This window comes from Paramormyrops kingsleyae, chromosome 21 (assembly GCF_048594095.1).
Source record: "Paramormyrops kingsleyae isolate MSU_618 chromosome 21, PKINGS_0.4, whole genome shotgun sequence".
In the NCBI taxonomy this organism is placed as follows: domain Eukaryota; kingdom Metazoa; phylum Chordata; class Actinopteri; order Osteoglossiformes; family Mormyridae; genus Paramormyrops; species Paramormyrops kingsleyae.
In genome coordinates, this window is record NC_132817.1 from 16778553 (window position 1) to 16797543 (window position 18991).

Here is an 18991-nt window from a genome sequence, read left to right on the forward strand (position 1 = left end):
TAATAAATCCTTCGTTCCCTGATTCCTCGACTCCCTTTGCCTGCTTGCCTGCCCCGCATCGTGACACAGTTTTTAAATGACCATTTTATTCATTGAAGGAAAAAAAAAAACACCAACACCCAAAGCACTTTCTAAAACCCACGAACTCCAGAGAACCACTGTGAAAGCCTTCATCTCCAAATGAAGAGAAAAAACTTGGAACAATCTACCTAAGAGTGGTTGGTCTAGAAGAATTACACAAATAGCACATGGAAAACTCATCAGATAAGTCACAGCAGATTCCTGCAGATTCTAAGGTTAGGCTGGCCTCTCTCAGGTCAGTTAATGTATGTGTTTCATGATTAGAAAGACACTGGACAAAAATGGCAAGGCAAAAACCACTGCTAAATAAAAGGATCACAAAGGCTCATCTGATACCTTGATTGCCACCAACACTTTTGGGAAAATGTTTTACAGTCAGTTTTTAGTGGAAAACTGACTTAAAACAATTCTATAGAAATTGTACACAAATTAATTAGATATTGATTTAGATAATATGTTTTGTAATATTTCGAGACATAGGGCCAAGACCAAGTCAAGATCAAGACAAAATGGGCTCAAGACCGAGATGGTGCTGAAATCAGGCCAAGCAGTTTCAAGAACAAGACCAGATATCAAGAACTATAACTCTGATTAACACTATTGCACATACAGTAAAAGCAGCAACAGTACTGCTGCTGTCCCTAATGTACATTCGAGAGAGTAGATGATGGTGTATGCACTGCAGTAAACTTAGCTTCATGATCGGTATACAGTTTTCCGGCTTTAAAATATTTGAACCAAAGCAAACTAGGCAGTTTCATAATGCAGTGTTTTGTTTTGCCCCGAATCCTGCTCCTGTGTCCTTAGTCGCACATTTCGCAACAGAATGTCAGAACTCTGCAAGCCACTGGTTCATCTCTCAGGAGAGCCTCTGACTCTCTACGTCAGGGTTATTCAACTCACGGTCCTCGAGGTCCGAGCACTGCTGGTTTTCCAGCCTTTCTTTACCTGTCAGTCAGGTGTGAAGCCTCTGACCAATCAGAATCAGTCATTATTAAACAACTACCTGGGAGAACTGAAAACACGGCCTGGATTTGGAATCGAGGTCCACAGTTGAAGAACCCTGCTCTACGTCATGGCATGCTCCCTCTCCCTAGTCACCAATCTCAGACCTCTGCCCCATCATCCGGTCCACATGCCACATGGTTAACCAGCAAACCTTTTTGGATGGGGTTGTTGTCATTGTGAATGTCATTGATGCTGTCATTGACATTGTCCATGTTGAGGCCATTGTGGATGTGGTTGTCGTTATTGTGGGTATCGTTGATGCTGTTGTTGATATTGACATTGGTGGAGCTGTTGTTGGTTTGACAGTGGTGGTTATTGATGTTGTTACTGCCTGGATGCAGGTGTCAATGTTGACGCTGTCGTGGATGGGGCCATTGTGGATGATGTGGCTGTTGTCATTGTGCATGTCTTTGATGCTGTCATTGACGTTGCGATGTTGGGGGAATTGTGGATGTCCTTCTTGTTGTGGGTGTGGGCTTATTGATGTCATTGAAATTGTTGTGCTTTGTGCCTGACAACTAAAAAAATTGTTGTGCTTTGTCCCTGGTCTTGCCTGTGTCTGCTTCATGTCCTAGGTAGCATTCTGTCTTGTCCCGTCTTGTTCCCTGCATGTCTTGTCATCCCGTCTGTTGTCTGCCCAGTTTTTCTGCCCCTGCGGTCCCCTTCTCTACCAATCCTTCATGCCTCGATGGCATCCTTGAGGGGTACTGTCACGCCCCACCCAACCAATCCTTCCGTTTCCTTCCCCAGTGTGGCACTAATGAGCCACGCCTGTTTACTATTAGTTTTACAGTACCTCTCATTCTTGCCCTTCTGTGATTCACTCCAGCTGCATCTCATTGTTCTTCCTTGTCCTTGTTATGTGTACTTTGCACTCCTGTGCTTTCTCGGGACCCAAGCTTTTTTATGACGGACTGAGCCAAAGTGGAAAACTGTCCAGTGGTCTGATAAATTAAATTTTTAATTTTTTTTTTTTTGGAAATCATGGACGCTGCATCATCTGGGCTGAAAAGGAGACAGACCGTCCCAGCTTGTTATCAGCACACAGTTTAAAAGCCAGCATTCATGATAGTATAGGGCTGGATTAATGTAAATGGAATGAGTGGCTTGCACATCAGGAATGATACCATTAGTGCCGAACAATAAATACAGGTTTTGGAGCAACATATGCTGCCATGCAGATGATGTTCTTCAGAGAAGGCCTTCAGCAAGACAAAGCCAAACTGTATTTTGCACATATTACAACAGCATGTTTCTATAGTAAAAGAGACTGGGTGATAAACTGGTTTCCCAGCATTCTAGACCTGTCACCCACTGAAAATATTTAGAGCATTAAAAAATGGAAAACCTCAAGAAAGGACGCCCCAAATTGTTGAGAAGCTGGAATCCTACATCAAGCAAGAATGGGGTAACTTTTCAGTCTCAAAACTACAGAAATTGGTCTCCTCAGTTTCCAAACACTTATGGAGTGTTGTTAAAATAAGTGGTCCATGCAACACAGTGGTAATCATGCCCCTATCTCACTTTTTAAACATGTGTTGCAGACATCAAATTCAAAATGAGCATATTTTTTTCAAAAATCAATAACATTTTTCAGTTTCAACATTTTCTGTTGTCTTTGAACTTTTCTCAATTAAATATAAATTATAAATAATTTGCATTCTCTTTTCATTTATATTTTACACAGCATGTCAGGGTCGGAGCCCATTCGACCCTGCCTTTCATGTCTCCACCCTGTTTGGCCAGCAGGTGGTGCTGGCCATCCTGTCGTCCTCCATGTCATTTGCTTTGCAGCTCCCCAGACCGCCACATAGCTGAGTGGGCTGAGTGTTCGGTTCAGATTGAGGAGTTGTGGGTTCAAAGCTGGCTAGGAACAAGCCTCATTGGTTTTGTTTGGGGTTTTTTTTTTTTGGTTTTTGGTCTTCCCTAGTATTACTGGTTATCAGTGCTTTCCTGGTTTCGGTGGTTTTGTATTTCAATTGGTTCTTTTTCTTTTGCTCCTTGTTTTAGTTAAAACTTAGTGTTTGTTATTTTTTCTTAGTCTCCAGTTTTGTTTGACTGTAATATGCCACACCGATTACTTGTTTGCCTTGAGTCCTTGTGATTGGTTAATTGATTATGTTTCTCACCTGTCCTGAATTGTGTTTTGTTAGCTGTGTATTTAAGTGCTTGTTTTTGTTCTGTTCTTTGATGATTAATTGTAGTTGTATGTCTGCTCAGAGTGGTTGTTATGCTATGCTGCCTACTCCTGCTCCCTGTGTTCTTTCAATGTTCAAGTAGTGTTTATTCCATGCTTTAGGTTATTCCTAGTTTTTGTTTTTCCCCATTTGCTTTTGGGCCCTCGTGGGCCTTTTCTTTTTGTGCTTTCACTGTTGCGTTCTATTGTTAATAAACCCCTTTGTCTTGGGGCTGCAAGTGGATTCACCTTCTTTGTCCTGCCTGCACCATGCCACGCCGCAACACAGCATCCCATTTTTTTGGAAACAGGCTTATAGAAGTATAATTAAAAAAATTTCTTAAAGTAAACTTTAATATACCCATACATTCTTAACAAGGAATAATATAGTATTAATGCAGTCTAAAAAAATGACATCACACAAAAACTATGGGTGACTGCAAAATTCTGTACATTCCTGAAATCACCATTTAAAAGTTCACGAGACACCCCTTAGTTGTTTTGTAACAAAAGTGTTGTTGAACAGCATTATTTATAATACAGACGACTCTAGATTCAGCACCCTTGAGGCCAACAGTAGTAATGAGAAGAATATCCCAGTGTGGCCACTATTGTTTTTCTTGTAAGTATGTCATTGTGTTCACACATCTTTACCATATATATGAGGGTATTTACTATTAAATGATGTGTATATATTTTTACATATATGCAAGTTTCAAAAAAAGGTAAGATGGGCGGCACTAAGTGCTTCACTTCATAACAGGCAGAAGCAACAGAGGAATAAAATAAATGAAACATTCAAATAAAAGGACAAAATGTGAGGTATAAGAAAAATAAAAGAAATTAAATCAAACACATTACGAAACAAATCAAGGAACGAGTATGTTTGCAAAGGCTGAACGATGAAAGTGTGTTTTGAAATAAAAATGGCTACTAAGTCAGTTGATCTAATGCTTGGAGAAAAGCTGATTGTAAAGAAGATGATTGTAAAGGTCTACTGTTTGATAGGGTACTAGCATATCAGATGTACACTCCAGAGTTAAACCATGCAAGGCTTTAAAATTAATCAATAAAGCTTTGAAATAAATTCTCAGTTGAACTGGTAGCCAGTGACGTGATGCCACAGATTCCCCCCCCCCCCCCCCATCAGCTGTCCTTCCAAACGAATGTCAGCTCTTCAATGTCAAAGATATATTTCCTAAATGGAAGAGAACAATGGCCATGAGCAGTGAACTGGTACACCACTAGATAAAAAGTGAGGTTAAGGAATGCTGCTACCATTATGTACTTAAGTAAAGTGTAATAACCTTCAAACTATAATTAAAACACTCTATACCTCAGAAACATAATGGTAATTTTCTTTCTCCTTGAAGAACATCACAACATAGAGAGGGTGGCTTTGATCAATAAAATTAATATCAACTGCTTCTACAGTAGAAGTGGGACACATACAGAGTGTGAAAAAATGCCTGTCAAATCCTGTTGTGTTCCACTTTTTATACCTTTTATATACCTTGACTGCAGAGTCAATTACCACAATGGCCTGGATGGTTCCAAACTGAGGCTTACCATCAGACGAGTGAGAGACCAAAGGCATCACTCTTAGACTGTAGGTAGTGTCCTTAAACTGAACCCATGAAGGCAAGTAGACTTCTGACAAAAGTGGGAAATCACATTTCATCTTTTCAAAACGGTCTATGGAACCAAGGCGTGCGGTAAATCCTGGGCCAACTTCAAAGTCATGCAAGAACATCTGTCCAAAAAAGAGGTTGTAGCATGACTTCATCTGGTGTCTGCAAGCTAATGTTTTACAAAATTGCATGCAACTTGGCTTAGCCTTATGAAAAACTCATGTTTTCCCTAAAAAACACACGGACCAAAATTGCACCAATGGTCCAAGTTTCAGGATGGAACTAGGATAGTGGAGCATGAAGTGGTGTTTAGGCTTTAGATGCCTATCCAGATAAAGGTCCAAAAGAAGGCAATGGTGTTCCTGGATTAGATACCTTGAAAAGATGACTGCCTCTGGTGTCAAGGCAGGAGAAAAGATCATCTTCATACAGCTTAGCAATAAAAGTAGTAGTTCCTAGTGTTTGTTACCATTGGGAACCTAGTCAAGAGGGTCCCCAGCTGTCCCTAGAATGAAGGGCCCTGGCCACATGTCCAAGTGACAACCACGTGCCCAACCCACTGAGGAGCATGCGAGGGAGCACCGGGACAACAGCTCCTGGCGCGAGAGGCCCCAACAGATGACAACAGGCAGGAAGCCACCAACCCAGCTCACAACCATCAGCCCCGGCGCGAGCCGGGTCCAGAACCAACGAGGCCCGGAAGCCAGACACGTGTGTACATCTCAGTGGGAGGCCCACCATGCACCAGAGAGGTCTGAGCCCCCCAGACCCCGTCCCCCCGGGGCAGACCACAGCCCACTGTGATGACCTGGCATGCCGCCACCAGTAGTGCTGGAGTACCCGGAACACCTGCCAGGACCCCAACCCACAGTGTCATGGCCCAGACCCCCACCTGGCCCACCACCGCCAGAGGCAGCCGCCCCACCACTGGGACTGCAACACCCCCAGGACCTCTCCATCCCACCCCAACACTGCACAAGCCCAGAGAGAGGGGATCAAATGTTCCCCCCCCCAAAAAAAAATAAAAACATGGTGTATTAGGGCTAGATGGGCTGTATGGATAACTGAGGTGCATTAAAATTGGGTGAGTAGGCTGGGCATGAGCACCCCACCACTGGCAGACAGTAGATCCTTGCATGTTGTAGGATGACTATTGTGCAATTAAGATTAAGTGGCAGTGCAATGGCCAATGGTAGGGTCTGTAGGCCAGGTCATGTGGCGTCACCCAGCCCTTCGACCTCCACCCCGGAAGTCAGAGTGGCGAAGCCCCACTACCCCCAACAACACTACATGATGAATTTAATTATAGGCGTCCAAGTGAATTACTAACCTAATGTTAAATCTAGCCATAATTATGGATTTAAGTTGAAGATTTTTTAAATATTTGTTTTTATCAATGCCATAAAGTTAAACCATTTTGTCAAATGGTATGAAATTATTATCTTGAATGATATATTCCATGTGTCTTATTCCATTATCATACCATCATGCTACTTCTATGAGCAGAATGTGGGCACAAAATAATTAGCTATTTTGATGATGTGAAAATGAGCAATGCGCTGGTATGAAACTAGCAAAACCGCTTTGTGTTGCACTTTGCGCCGGTGGAAAATAGGGCCCTATATATGTCAGTCGTGTTTGCACAGACCACCGTGGACAGCTAGTCACTCAAACCTATAAGTTGTTGCCACTTATAGCTCCTTCCACTCCTTCACCAGAAGTTACACCCATAATCATTTCCTCAGTAGTGCTCCTAGGAATGAGGTGGGAACTTGTCCAGGCAGGGTCCAAAAACACATAAAAGAAGTATAAATACCAATATGCTTTAATATAGTCTTCATTTAGACAAAGTGTACATGAATCTACCATAGACTTCCAGGGAAACACGTCATCAGTTTGGTGTCTATAGGCTATGTTTATCCTGCGCAGATGGTCTGGTGGTGCCAGGAAACGAGAACACACTTGCTGCCACCTCATCCCACACCTGCTTCATTTGAAAGGCTTCAGGCCCCCGTAGATGACATTCTCATGCCTTTTCACCCTCGCACACGAGCACGTCTGTTTCCTTGGCCGAAAAGCGATCTGTAATAGCAATCCACATTAGATCACGCACCGCTGCATTCTAAGTGAGGTGACGTACCATTCCAATTGGATCATTGCACGTTACGCCCAAAACACGTTAGGACAACCCTTTTTCCACTTTGCAATTGCGCAAAGTCTGGTTTTTGGACACACCCATTAATGTTAGTTTCACTTTGCACTTTACGCTTTGAATTAGATCATCAAAATAGAGCCCATTGTCTTTAGATGTGAGTGTATGACTTTAGTCTTTAAAACATCTTTTTAAAGTCTTTTAGTGTATGGTTAGCATACCAGAGGAAAGGAAACCACCTGCCTCTCTAGACAAACAAAATAAAAAAAACAAAACAAAAAATCCCCCAAAGAAAAGTCAATCCCTACAACTGGTGCACATACATATATAATCAAATGAGCTACCAACACAAAAGGGCAAGAGTGACAATCAGTCTAGTTAAGCAATCGAGATTCAAAAGCCAGAGAATCAAATAAATGAAAGGCGCAATAACTGAAAAAACTGAAGGAGCAAGAACAACAAATAAAATGCTGAACAAAATTAAATGCTGTGTCAGGTTGGAACCGGCATTCTATTCTATTCTATTCTATTTTATTCTATTCTATTCTATTCTATTACCAACATTCTATTTTATACAGTAATCCTACGAGTGATTTGTGGGGGCTGCCATCTTGGAGTGCCAGCATTACTCCCCTGGCACAACGTGGCCTGCTGACAGCAGCTGACAATGAAAGCAGCATGAATAGATAGAATGATGACGTTAGACAGTGGCCCCCAGTTACTGATTGACGTACGTTATATGGCTGCTGATATTCATGTTATTCAAACTTTACATATTAGTTAGACATTGGTTATGACAAGAGCCAGAAACAAAAACAAAAAATGAGATAATTTGAGGGTACAAATATACTTCAATAATGCTTAACTAATGATGATTTAATGCATGAATAATACAAGATATATTATGAATTCATGTCATTCACCATGAACTAATGATGAAGTTCACCATGGCTTTATCTGATCACACTTACTAGGTCATCAGTTAAGAAATGTTAATTAACAATCACTTCATACATTATTTGATATGCAACCAAAATTATCTAACCAAATAAAAGATATTCCATCATCCTATATCTCATTTTGAAAATATATCAATATTCTGTAAAAATTTAATATACTGCCCAGGCCTATTAGGGAATGTTTAAATTGCTCTTCATGTGGTAAAGGCTTGTGGCGGAGCTATCGAAGTGGATCTGCTCCCACACAGCTCTCTGTTTTTTTTCCACCAGCACTCCTTCACACCTCTATTTTTAAATACCTCTGCATTGCTGTAAGCCTTTTTGGGTGGAAGTGTCCCCTCCATACCTTTATATGCACCACAGGTGTCAGACTCCAGTCCTGGAAGGTCAGAGCCCTGCACATTTTTGGGTTTCCCCTCGTTTAACACACCTGATTCAACTTCTTGTGCTAATTATCACATAGCTGTTCAGCTGAATTGTTTGTGGTGGAACAGGGAAAGAACTAAGCTACAAAGGGCTGCGGCCCTCCAGGACTGCAATTTGACATCCCTGATATACACCATTAGTGTATCTGTTACGGTTATTACGCTTATGTCACCGACAATGATCATAGTGCAAAAGAGGAAAAAAAATAGAACACAAATATTTCAACATGTGAAACAAGGGTTTCAAACACTCCAACAGCCCTATTTTCAGTCTCATCCAGGTGATGTCATCCTATCTGAAATCTCAACCCGAGACAGTTGCGCACGGTAATTTTTTTGTTTAATTATAGCAGGAAAGTTCTTGGACAGAAATTAGTTGTATGTCTTTCAGAGTAAATCTTGCAGTTCCACCAAAAATCCTTTGAAGTTTCAATTGTACCTGTGATGAAAATAAAGAATTTACACAACAATAAAGTCATTGTTTACCACTATACAATGAAATTTGCATCAATCATCATTAACTGACTGCGTATTACAGGGTCAGTGAACCTGTAATCAATCTCACGAAGCAAAAAACACACAGGGAATGGAATGAGAGTCTATCAAAGGATACTATGGGGAGAACATGCAAATTCCAAAGAGTAGGTTGATCATTACCTCCTTAAGATGAAGAAGATTAATAATAATATACTATTATGCTAAGCTTCTATAAAAGATACTATACTATCGAATTAGCCACATACACAAATTAAGAAAAAGTATGATGTATAAAGATTTAGTTGAATTCAAACATAAGACTGTAAAACAAAATTAAGTGTAACCATTTTGGCAGATACAAAGGAAGAGTTATCAAAAACCCAGACAAGGAAAGGGTAGAAATACAGAAAAAGTCAGCTTACCTGGTCTAAGTATACCTGAATCGCATTTTTATTAGGAAAATTGCCAGATAGAACAGTAGCTTGCAGTCTTGCAGCGGTGGAAGGTGGTGGTGTTGTATTTGTCGTTGCCGATGTGGATGTGGATGTCGTCGTTGTGGGTGTCGTTGTTGATGCTGTCGTTGGTGTTGTTGTTGTTGGGGCCGCTGTGGTTGTCGTCGTCGTTGGGGTCGTTGTTGATGCTGTCGTTGATGTTGTTGTTGTTGGGGCCGCTGTGGATGTGGTAGTCGTCGTTGAGGGTGTCATTATTGATACTGTTGTTGATGTTGTTGTTGTTGGGGCTGCTGTGGATGTGGTAGTCATCGTTGAGGGTGTCATTATTGATACTGTTGTTGATGTTGTTGTTGTTGGGGCTGCTGTGGATGTGGTAGTCATCGTTGTGGGTGTCGTTGTTGATACTGTTGTTGATGTTGTTGTTGTTGGGGCTGCTGTGGATGTGGTAGTCGTCGTTGTGGGTGTCGTTGTTGATACTGTTGTTGATGTTGTTGGGGCTGCTGTGGATGTGGTAGTCGTCGTTGAGGGTGTCATTATTGATACTGTTGTTGATGTTGTTGTTGTTGGGGCTGCTGTGGATGTGGTAGTCGTCGTTGTGGGTGTCGTTGTTGATACTGTTGTTGATGTTGTTGTTGTTGGGGCCGCTGTGGATGTGGTAGTCGTCGTTGAGGGTGTCATTATTGATACTGTTGTTGATGTTGTTGTTGTTGGGGCTGCTGTGGATGTCGTTGGTGTTGTTGTTGTTGGGGCCGCTGTCGTTGTCGTTGGGGTCATTGTTGTTGCTGTCGTTGATGTTGTTGTTGTGGGTGTCGTTGTTGATGCTGTCGTTGGTGTTGTTGTTGTTGGGGCCGCTGTGGTTGTCGTCGTCGTTGGGGTCGTTGTTGATGCTGTCGTTGATGTTGTTGTTGTTGGGGCCGCTGTGGATGTGGTAGTCGTCGTTGTGGGTGTCGTTGTTGATACTGTCGTTGATGTTGTTGTTGTTGGGGCCGCTGTGGTTGTTGTCATTGGGGGTGTCGTTGTTGATGCTGTCGTTGATTATGTTGGAAACCAGAAATACAAATATCAATAATTTTCCCGTACGTCACATATTATGTGTGTATTTTACAGCAACAATAAATGTAATTTTACAATTTAGTTTTTCACATCATTGTAGTCATATTATCTTGAAAAATATTAAAGTGATAATCTGAATACCTTTACTGACACAACTTGAGTATAGACAAGGTCAATAATGTATGGAAACTGAATATACCTTTATACTTTTTTACAATACAATATTTCATTTAAAATTCACTTTCTCACATCATTTAGCAAATATAATATCATAAATAAATGCTGAGACATTTTTGAGTATAATTTTCAAGAATACTATAGAAAGAATTTCACTGATATTACAGTTGTCATATATTACTTACTTGTTGTGGGCACTTGTCCCAATGATAAGGAGAAACCTCCCAATATCAGGAATAGATACAGCATTTTATTTCCGTGTTGAACCTACTAATGTGAATTTCTTTTCACAGCAAAAGAATGAGCTTCTATCTGGCTTGAATGAGGAAGTGTATTGAACTTATTCTTCTCAGGGATGGGAGGAGCTCTCAAGAATGATTCCTTGACATGTCATTCATCCAGGACATCTAATATGGTACAGATGTGTGTGTGTATATATAGTATATATAGACAACCACTTTAATAGCTATATGCATCCTTATCAAAGTGGCCACGAGAGTACTTTACTGGCCACACCTACAGTAAGGGTGGTCAGAATTTTTAAACCTACCAGAACGGACACGAGGGCAAAAATAAATTCTCAGTATAGCATGATTGTGATGTGCTGAAAAGCTTGTCTGAATGTGCAGTGATTATGTAGGCAAAATATTGTTCTACCAGGTACAATGTAGGGGTCTCTAATGAAGTAACCACTGAATGTAATAGAAATAATATAGATAATCCTTAATTTACTGTAATTTAAGTTATATCAATTAAAAGAACTTGTGAGCCGGTGGCACCTAGCTGTGACATTTGACAGGTATGTTTGTTTGGAATGAGTGATATAATGAGTATTTTCGTTTGGAGTATATGTTGTGACAGGTTCTCTGTATATATTTTTTAAGCAGCAGGGAACTGAAATTGACAATGAACTGAACATTACACAACATCTGTGTCTCGCAATTGTATGGAATGACAGTTTTATGATTAATTATATGTGTCATTAAGTAACAAAAAGCAGATATACTGCCATTACCACACCCACTGCCTTTATGACACTTACCTTGACACGGAAAATTCTAACACAAATATTTTCTACTTAATAATAAACATTCATTTTACATAAAACTATTTTACAGATACTTTGGTGTTTTAAGTAAAGCTTAACATTTTATATAAATATAATTATGTACAATTGTGCACAAACATCCAATAATGAACTGTTTGAGTCATTTATGCATTCTAATGATTTTGAAATGTGTAGATTCTTTTAATCCAGTTATATCTCTAAGATAACATTCTCAAATCTTACTGTACATTTTGATGTTTACCACTTTAATTGTAGCCTTTTTGGGAGAATTATTCCATTAATCTTTAAAGCAATGAAGTCACAGCTGTTCACTAGACCAGACGTCTTCTTACCCCCATTGACCCCACAAGCCTGTTGTATGTCCCCAAAACCTGTCATCTACCTGTCGATTTGGTTTTTGTTACAGTTTTTATTTCCTTTTTGCATTTCCACAATGTGTCCTGTCACTCCAGTTCCAGCTGCACCCAGTTGCCTGAATTTTTTTTCCCCCAAATAAAGATCCTGTGCTCTGCCTCACCCTACAAGTCATGGTTCTGTTACACCTACCATCCAAAGACAGATTCTCAGGGTGAAAGATGTCCAGTTGTATTTTTTATGTTCTGTTGTATTTCCTGGCAGTTATTACCTTAGGTATTACCTTCTTCTGTAGCAATACCTGGACTTTTCATTAAAGCACAAAGAGAATTAAGTCTTGACAGCGCGGACGTCACCGAGAGACCCATGCCCAGGTCCACGGTCCTCGTGGTGGGAGGCGGGGCCGCTTACATTGAGGAGGAGCCGCTGCTGCTTGAAGACCCCCCCGACCAGCTGTGCCCAAAGCGCACAAGTACTCAATGATGCAGATGCGGCTCACATGACAGAGCGTGCAGTCACATGTTCTGGAGGGGGGGGGGGGGGGCCTTACCAGAGTGAGGAAGCTGAGCTGCGGCCAGAGGAAAGCTTTGAGCTGGTCCCACTCACTAGGGTGGGGGCAGGAGAGGGCGGGGGCAGACTGGCCTACAAATAAAAGCACAGGCATTTTCCATTCACCCAGTTCTGAATTTTTGTCGTTTAAAAAAGTCTGCTGCAGTACGAATGTCCTCTGATGTAAAGGTACCACTATAATCACCAGGATCAACTAACTTTAATCCCAAAGCATATAATTTAATTATCTTTGTGCTGATCTATCTTTACCTTTAATGTAATTAGTAAAATGCCTTAAATACCATAACATGTTTTAACCACAGAAGAGTCCTGATAACATTTGAAATTTCTGACAGAGGCTGTCAGAGGATTGTATCACTGCAAGACCCTTGTAAATGCTCCCAGCAGATAAATAGCTAACCCTGAGCTCTGAGCCCAATCTTTGCTCTCACCAGTGTCTGTGTGTCTCATAGGAGAGTAAGATGGGATTTACAAAAAAAAAAAAATCCGGTGTACCAGATACTTGTACAAATGGCAAAACAAATATCTCCATTTCAGGTTGCCAAGGATATTACATGTTTGCTGTGCTCTATTCTGTACCTGTGCTGTTAGTCTTATGTGTCAGTGCACTGTGAAGTAGTCCTTCCTCATTTTTTACAAGAGCATATTATGATTTGAATTCAAAAGTTGGCCAAGATGCAAAGGATTATTGTTGACAGGGGTGAGGCAGGGCGTAACCATTTTATTGCTGAATGACTTATTTGAGGGAGACTCTCACCAAAGATTTTGAAATTAGTTACATAATATTATCACGGCAGTTTTGAAATGTTGAACCTGAATTCCAACTAACAATTTTAAATTGTGTAAAGATTAAATAAACAGGAACTAAACAGAACGGTTTAATAATTGGTGGAAGAAAGTATTTCTACTCAAATATGCGTTTTCATCTTGTAAACATGAAAATAACATTTTGTCTTCTTGTCTGCCAGGTGAAGCACTGATGCTTCATCTGTTTGAGCCTCATACAGAGGGACGTGCATGTTAGACATGGGATTATTGTGAGCTCTGACATCAGTAAGATCTCCTGGCAGCATCTCACACCAAGACCTACCCATGGGCACCACTGACCATGATAACATGGTAACACTTTAACTTTGCCGTTATATGGCATCAGTCCTCTCTGAGTAACAGGTACAGACCCCCCCCCCCCCCCCCCCCCAGTATAATGGTCAATGAATAGATAGAATAAAAGCATGTAGGACATTTCATAATGGGCAGTTTCATAAAAAATATTTTCATGTTTACTTCCTTGTATGACTGAAACATACTTCCTGTCATTTCCTGTAGTTTATTTAAGGAATCTCTGACAGGTTCTGGGATACTTCTGTTCTTTGATTATTCATTTCAAAGAACCACATTTTATCCTATTTTTATTTCATTCCTGCTTCCTTCCAGGCCATGGCTTGTAACTGCTCACAGCTACAGTGAAATATGCAGTGTTCTTGGGCAGGAAAACGGCAACACTGCAACAGGAACATTACTAACCTAGGTAATGAACACAATCATTTAGAATATTCAAAATACCTGTATTTTCTTTTATATTTTTCTTCTTTAATATTTGTATATTAAGTTATAGTGATATCTCATTATTTTAAAAATTCAACTGTACTAAAGCTAATGTGTATTGCTCTAACAGTGGCGGTGGATTCTGGGAAAATGGAAATTAGATAACACTGCACAACCAACATACCCGAATATCATCCTGTAGCTCTTTAATTTGCCTTCTTTTATATTTATACCTTTCCTCTGCAGCTCTCTTTAGCTCCTCTAGTCTGAGCTTCTCCTGATATTCCTCACCTAAAAACACAAAAAGTGTTATGCAGAATGAACATCATAAAAGGTTAAGTGGTTGCAGCGGAGGGTAGATTTGAAACATAGCTGGTGAATGGACATCCTGAAATAACGCATCACGCCTACTTCAGTGGTATTGCGGCTGTTGACCACGTGCAGGGTGTTCTCCAGAGCCTGGATCTCCTTCTCTGCCTTGCCGATTTTAGCATCCAGATCATCCTCCTTACGCTGGAGCTCTTCCTTCTCCTGTGCAGCCTGAAGGAAGGAATAAAAAACAGATATACAAACAAAGATGCTTGGCTGCTTTAGCAGCTTGAAAAGCGCTCACCTTGATGATGTAATAAGCTTGAGACGTCTCCTCTTCACCCTCGGGGCTCAACCAGTCATACTCTCCATGTTGATCTTGGACAATCTTTCATGAACTTCAGCGCTGACATGAGAGGCCAACACAAACACAAACATGCCACATTCTGCTCTAATTATTCTTAGAATAAATTAGGCATAAATACTGATCTGGGGTGGAACAATGGCTCCGCAGTTGGCAGAATCATTGTCTGTGTGCGTGTGAAATTTGCAAAATCTCTCTCCATATTGTTTGGGCGTCCTCACAGTGTGCATGCATAGTGTGTGTATAGGTTGTTTTGACAACTGTCTCCCGTAATTATTCAAATAATTAATGTCATAATTTTGATATGGCTACATTTCACTTACCTTGTTCTGGACAAATGGCATGGGGGGGTGTTATTCTTCCTCAAGAAGTCTGCATGGTGATTGACAGGTTTCACTGGTCTCTTGTCTGGTTGTAATTAATTTTCTGTTGCTTGAGGGAGGTCTGGTCCATCTTGTTCAACCGGCTGTTGAGTTTGGACAGTGATGCTCTGCACCCTGTAATCTCTGCTTTTGTTTACATCTCTCTGGCTTTCAGGGTCTGCAGCTCCTGGGTCTTCTTGATCAGCGCCTCCCGGTGGTGGAAGAGCAGGGAATCCATCTTATACATGAAAGACCATCGGGTCATGCTCCGTTTGGAGTAGGAAACCATGTCACAGAGGTTTTTTACCATGTTTCACAGTAGTGCTACATCTGTAGTTTGACAAGCCATGTTTAATATCAAACATTTTAAAAAGAAATAACCTGAAATTGTACAAATGAGTTCAAGTATTACTATATACATCATTAACATTGTATTATTTTCAAAAACTGTCATTTATTAAAATATATTTGTCACTGAGATTTTGGTCGCTGGTGATATTAGGACTCATATTACATTGTCATTCTTGCTCGAATGAACTGCGTTCTTGAGTCAAGAGTCATCGTAAAGGAAACATCTTAAGGAATGAGAATGTGATTCCATCCTTGCTCATTTTATTTAGAAATGTATAGATCATTTTGCTTCTCAGACGGCACATAACTTCTACAAGTCACTGATTTTATCTGCTGTATGGGCTGGACAATTGAATTTTTTATATGAGTAATTCCACATTGTTGTGGGTTGGACCGGGGAAGCAGGAGCCAGAGCCGAGGAATCGGGTAGACTAGGGATTTATTTAGCAAACAACATAGAACACGAGGCAAAGCAAAAGACGGACGTTAATGACCGGACTGGGTTAAACATACCTAACACAGACTTAAATACACTGGACTAATCAACAACAAGAAGAAACAGCTGGTAAACACGGGGATTCCACACGAGGTAGCGAGGGGGCGTGGCACACAGGAGGATCGGATGAGCAGGGCATGACACAAATATCTTATTAAAGGAATTTAAATATAGTATCACAAGGTTATCATACCCCCCCAAAGGGCAGTCATTCAAAAAATCTTCCATTTTAAATCAGAATGTCACTGGTGTTACTGGTGGTACACTGTGGCACCAGTAACTAATGTTAATGTCATGAATGATCAGAATAATTTAAAAGCTAATTAATATGGAAGTTAGATCTCTGTGTCAATTTTGGCATTTTGCAAGATAAAATTGTTTGTTCCATCACTGGTGTTAAAAAGACAACATAACAAACAGATTTTTTTTTATTGTTATATGAAAAATATGTGCTCATTTGGAATTTGATGCTTGCAACATTGGGCTGTAACAATAAAAGACCGGAAAACCTGTGTAATGCTAAAAAAAACTGATGGAACATCTCACTACTAATTAGGTTAACTGGCAACAGGTCATTAACATGATTTGGTATAAAAAGGGCATACCAGAGTTGCTGAGTCTAGTGATGGGCAGATGAAGCCTCACGAACATGAGGCGTTGCTCTCAATGTGTCGGGAAAAGCGTTGCTGTTTCGATACATTAAACAGCGACATCTTGTGGACTGAAGATGTTATAGCAGGCAGCCTAGATTGAGAGCACAAACACTTTTTCCATTGAATTAGGGCTGTCACTTATGGAAGACGAAACGTGACATACTAGTAAATAAAACAACAAACAAATAAATAAATAGAAAAATATTTTTATTCCAAAGATTTATAGAATTTTTTTTTTTTTTTAATTATTCGAAAGATTTTTTATTCATCCGTATGTAAATGAGGTGCGTTGCCCTAACCATTTTTTAAAGCACTTTTGGCCAGGGGGACTTTGCTGATCTGTGCTCCATTACTTCGGCCTTACTTGGACAAGAAATGCTAGCTGACTTTCATGTTAGTAATGCTAAGTTCACACTACGTGACTTTCCAAGTCATCATATCACTATACCATTCATATGTATAGGGTTCCATTTGTGCCAAAAATATGCTGATATGCGCACTGTCCATGTTGGTTGGACATGTAACAAAACATTTGTCTGTGTCAATATAAAAAAATCTTTCAAATAAAAAAGTATTTTTCTATAAATCTTTGGAATGAAAAATAAATTCATAGAAAAATAATTTATTTAAGATTATGTCAAGTTTCATCCTCCTTACTCACTATCAGTTACAGTGGAAACCACTTCATGTCTGTATGGATGAAATTGATCACTATAAGCGGATGATCATTATAACCGATATTTAATATAACTGTCAACATCAGTCCCTGCCTGGCCTGCAGGTGTCGCTGGTCACCCCATTCCTAGTGTTTGAGTCCTTCGTGATTAAGATCCTCACCTGTGTCTTGTTGTTCCCAGCTGTAGTCTTGGATAGTAATTGGCCCACACCTGTCCCTTGTCTTACCCTCATTATCTGTGTATATATGTGCCTACCCTTGCCCTTGTTCCTCAGTTTGTTGCTATTCTGCTATGGTTGTTCCTGAGTTGCTCCCTTTCTTAGTTTTGACCCCTTGTGGTCCTTTTGTTTTGTGTGTTCGTTAGAGCTGCTACTTCAATTGTCTCTTCCTTCACCATGCCTGTCCGTAACTATAATATAATATAATATAATATAATATAATATACTACTACCGTAGCTTCGAGGTGATGTGTTTAAGGTACTACTACAATTTGCACCTTGATTTGGGGTTACAGGATACAACAGCCTAGAAGCTATTGAGGGAAAAAAAGAGAATTTTTCCTATACAAATTCATATAAAATATATTAAGACTTAAAAACGTATAAAACGTATTGCTGTGTCCTGTGTGTCTAATGTAGTACTGCAGTTTGCAGCTGGTTTGGGGGTCACTGGATCTCCACACCCCGTATCCACCTCAAATTCCACTGGCACCTGATCTATTCTCAGGGTTACAAGCAGCACCCTGACTTTTCACTGTTCCTTTCCTCTGTTCCACCGTGTCCACTTGTTTGTCAGTCACTGCTGTAGTGCAGTCGGGCCCCTGGCCACAGGTCCCTTATTCACAGCCTCTATCGCAATTTAATCACCTTCTCAAAACTAGTACTACTAATCTATTTATTGTATTGTGGGCGTAAATAATGTTCATACAGTGCCGAAAAGTCGGCGTACATTATCTAAAGCTCCTCAATGCTTGTTGTTGTCAAAATAAAATTAACTTTTTAAAGATCAATTAAAGGGTCAAGTTGATTTTCTGGAGGAAAATTAATCGTTTAATCGACCAATTGATAAAAAATTGTAAGATTAATCTGTAGAAAAATAGTCGTTAGTAGCAGCCCTAAAGTACAGTAAGTTCTTATACACAGTTATACTCCCCTCTAGCAACTAACCTTGGTATTACAACCTGGTTACTACAACGGATTGGTTGCTATCACAGAGCAGTTATTGAATAAAAATGAGTTGCATGTCTCCTCATTTGCGATTGGTTCTGGAATGTAACCTCGCTAAAGTCTGAGGTCTTACTGTATAGTGAAATATCCATTGATTTCCATTAACTGACTAGCTATTACAGGGTGACTCAGTCCAGAAACTATCCCAGGAAGTACAGGACACACGGAGAATGGGATGCCAGTCCATCAAAGGGCACTATGGGGAGAACATACAAACTCGAAAGGGTAGGTTGATCATTACTTCCTTAAGATAAAAATTAAGAATAAGATACTATTATGCTGTACTGCTATAAAGGATACTATACTACTGTAATGCATTTGAGTTTGATGTTACTTCGCTGGCGGGCCACAAGGGGGCAATACCGCACTGTGTACTGTGTGTGTGTTTTTGCACTAAAAAGCAGTAAAGAAGGGAATACCCCCGC

At 40.2% G+C, this 18991-nt stretch overlaps 1 protein-coding gene across 1 annotated transcript; it reads right to left on the bottom strand.

Annotated features, from left to right (window-relative positions):
- Positions 1 to 6699: 6699 nt before the first annotated feature.
- On the bottom strand, positions 6700 to 13678 carry LOC111854665 (uncharacterized). The gene is made up of 6 exons (XM_072704013.1): positions 13675 to 13678; positions 12565 to 12656; positions 12379 to 12467; positions 10777 to 10812; positions 9332 to 10386; positions 6700 to 8871 (listed from the first exon to the last, which is right to left on the bottom strand). The coding sequence occupies exons 1-5, from the start codon at positions 13676 to 13678 to the stop codon at positions 9363 to 9365; spliced, it is 1245 nt and encodes a 414-aa protein (XP_072560114.1). The 3' UTR covers positions 6700 to 8871; positions 9332 to 9362.
- Positions 13679 to 18991: the final 5313 nt, after the last annotated feature.

Excerpts from the sequence above, each read along its gene's own strand:
- LOC111854665 (XM_072704013.1), bottom strand. Across the intron at positions 12,468-12,564 it reads AGCTCAGCTTCCTCACTCTG|CTGGTCGGGGGGGTCTTCAA; the intron begins GTAAGGCCCCCC and ends CTTTGGGCACAG. Across the intron at positions 10,813-12,378 it reads GACCGTGGACCTGGGCATGG|GTTTCTCCTTATCATTGGGA; the intron begins GTCTCTCGGTGA and ends TGATATTGGGAG.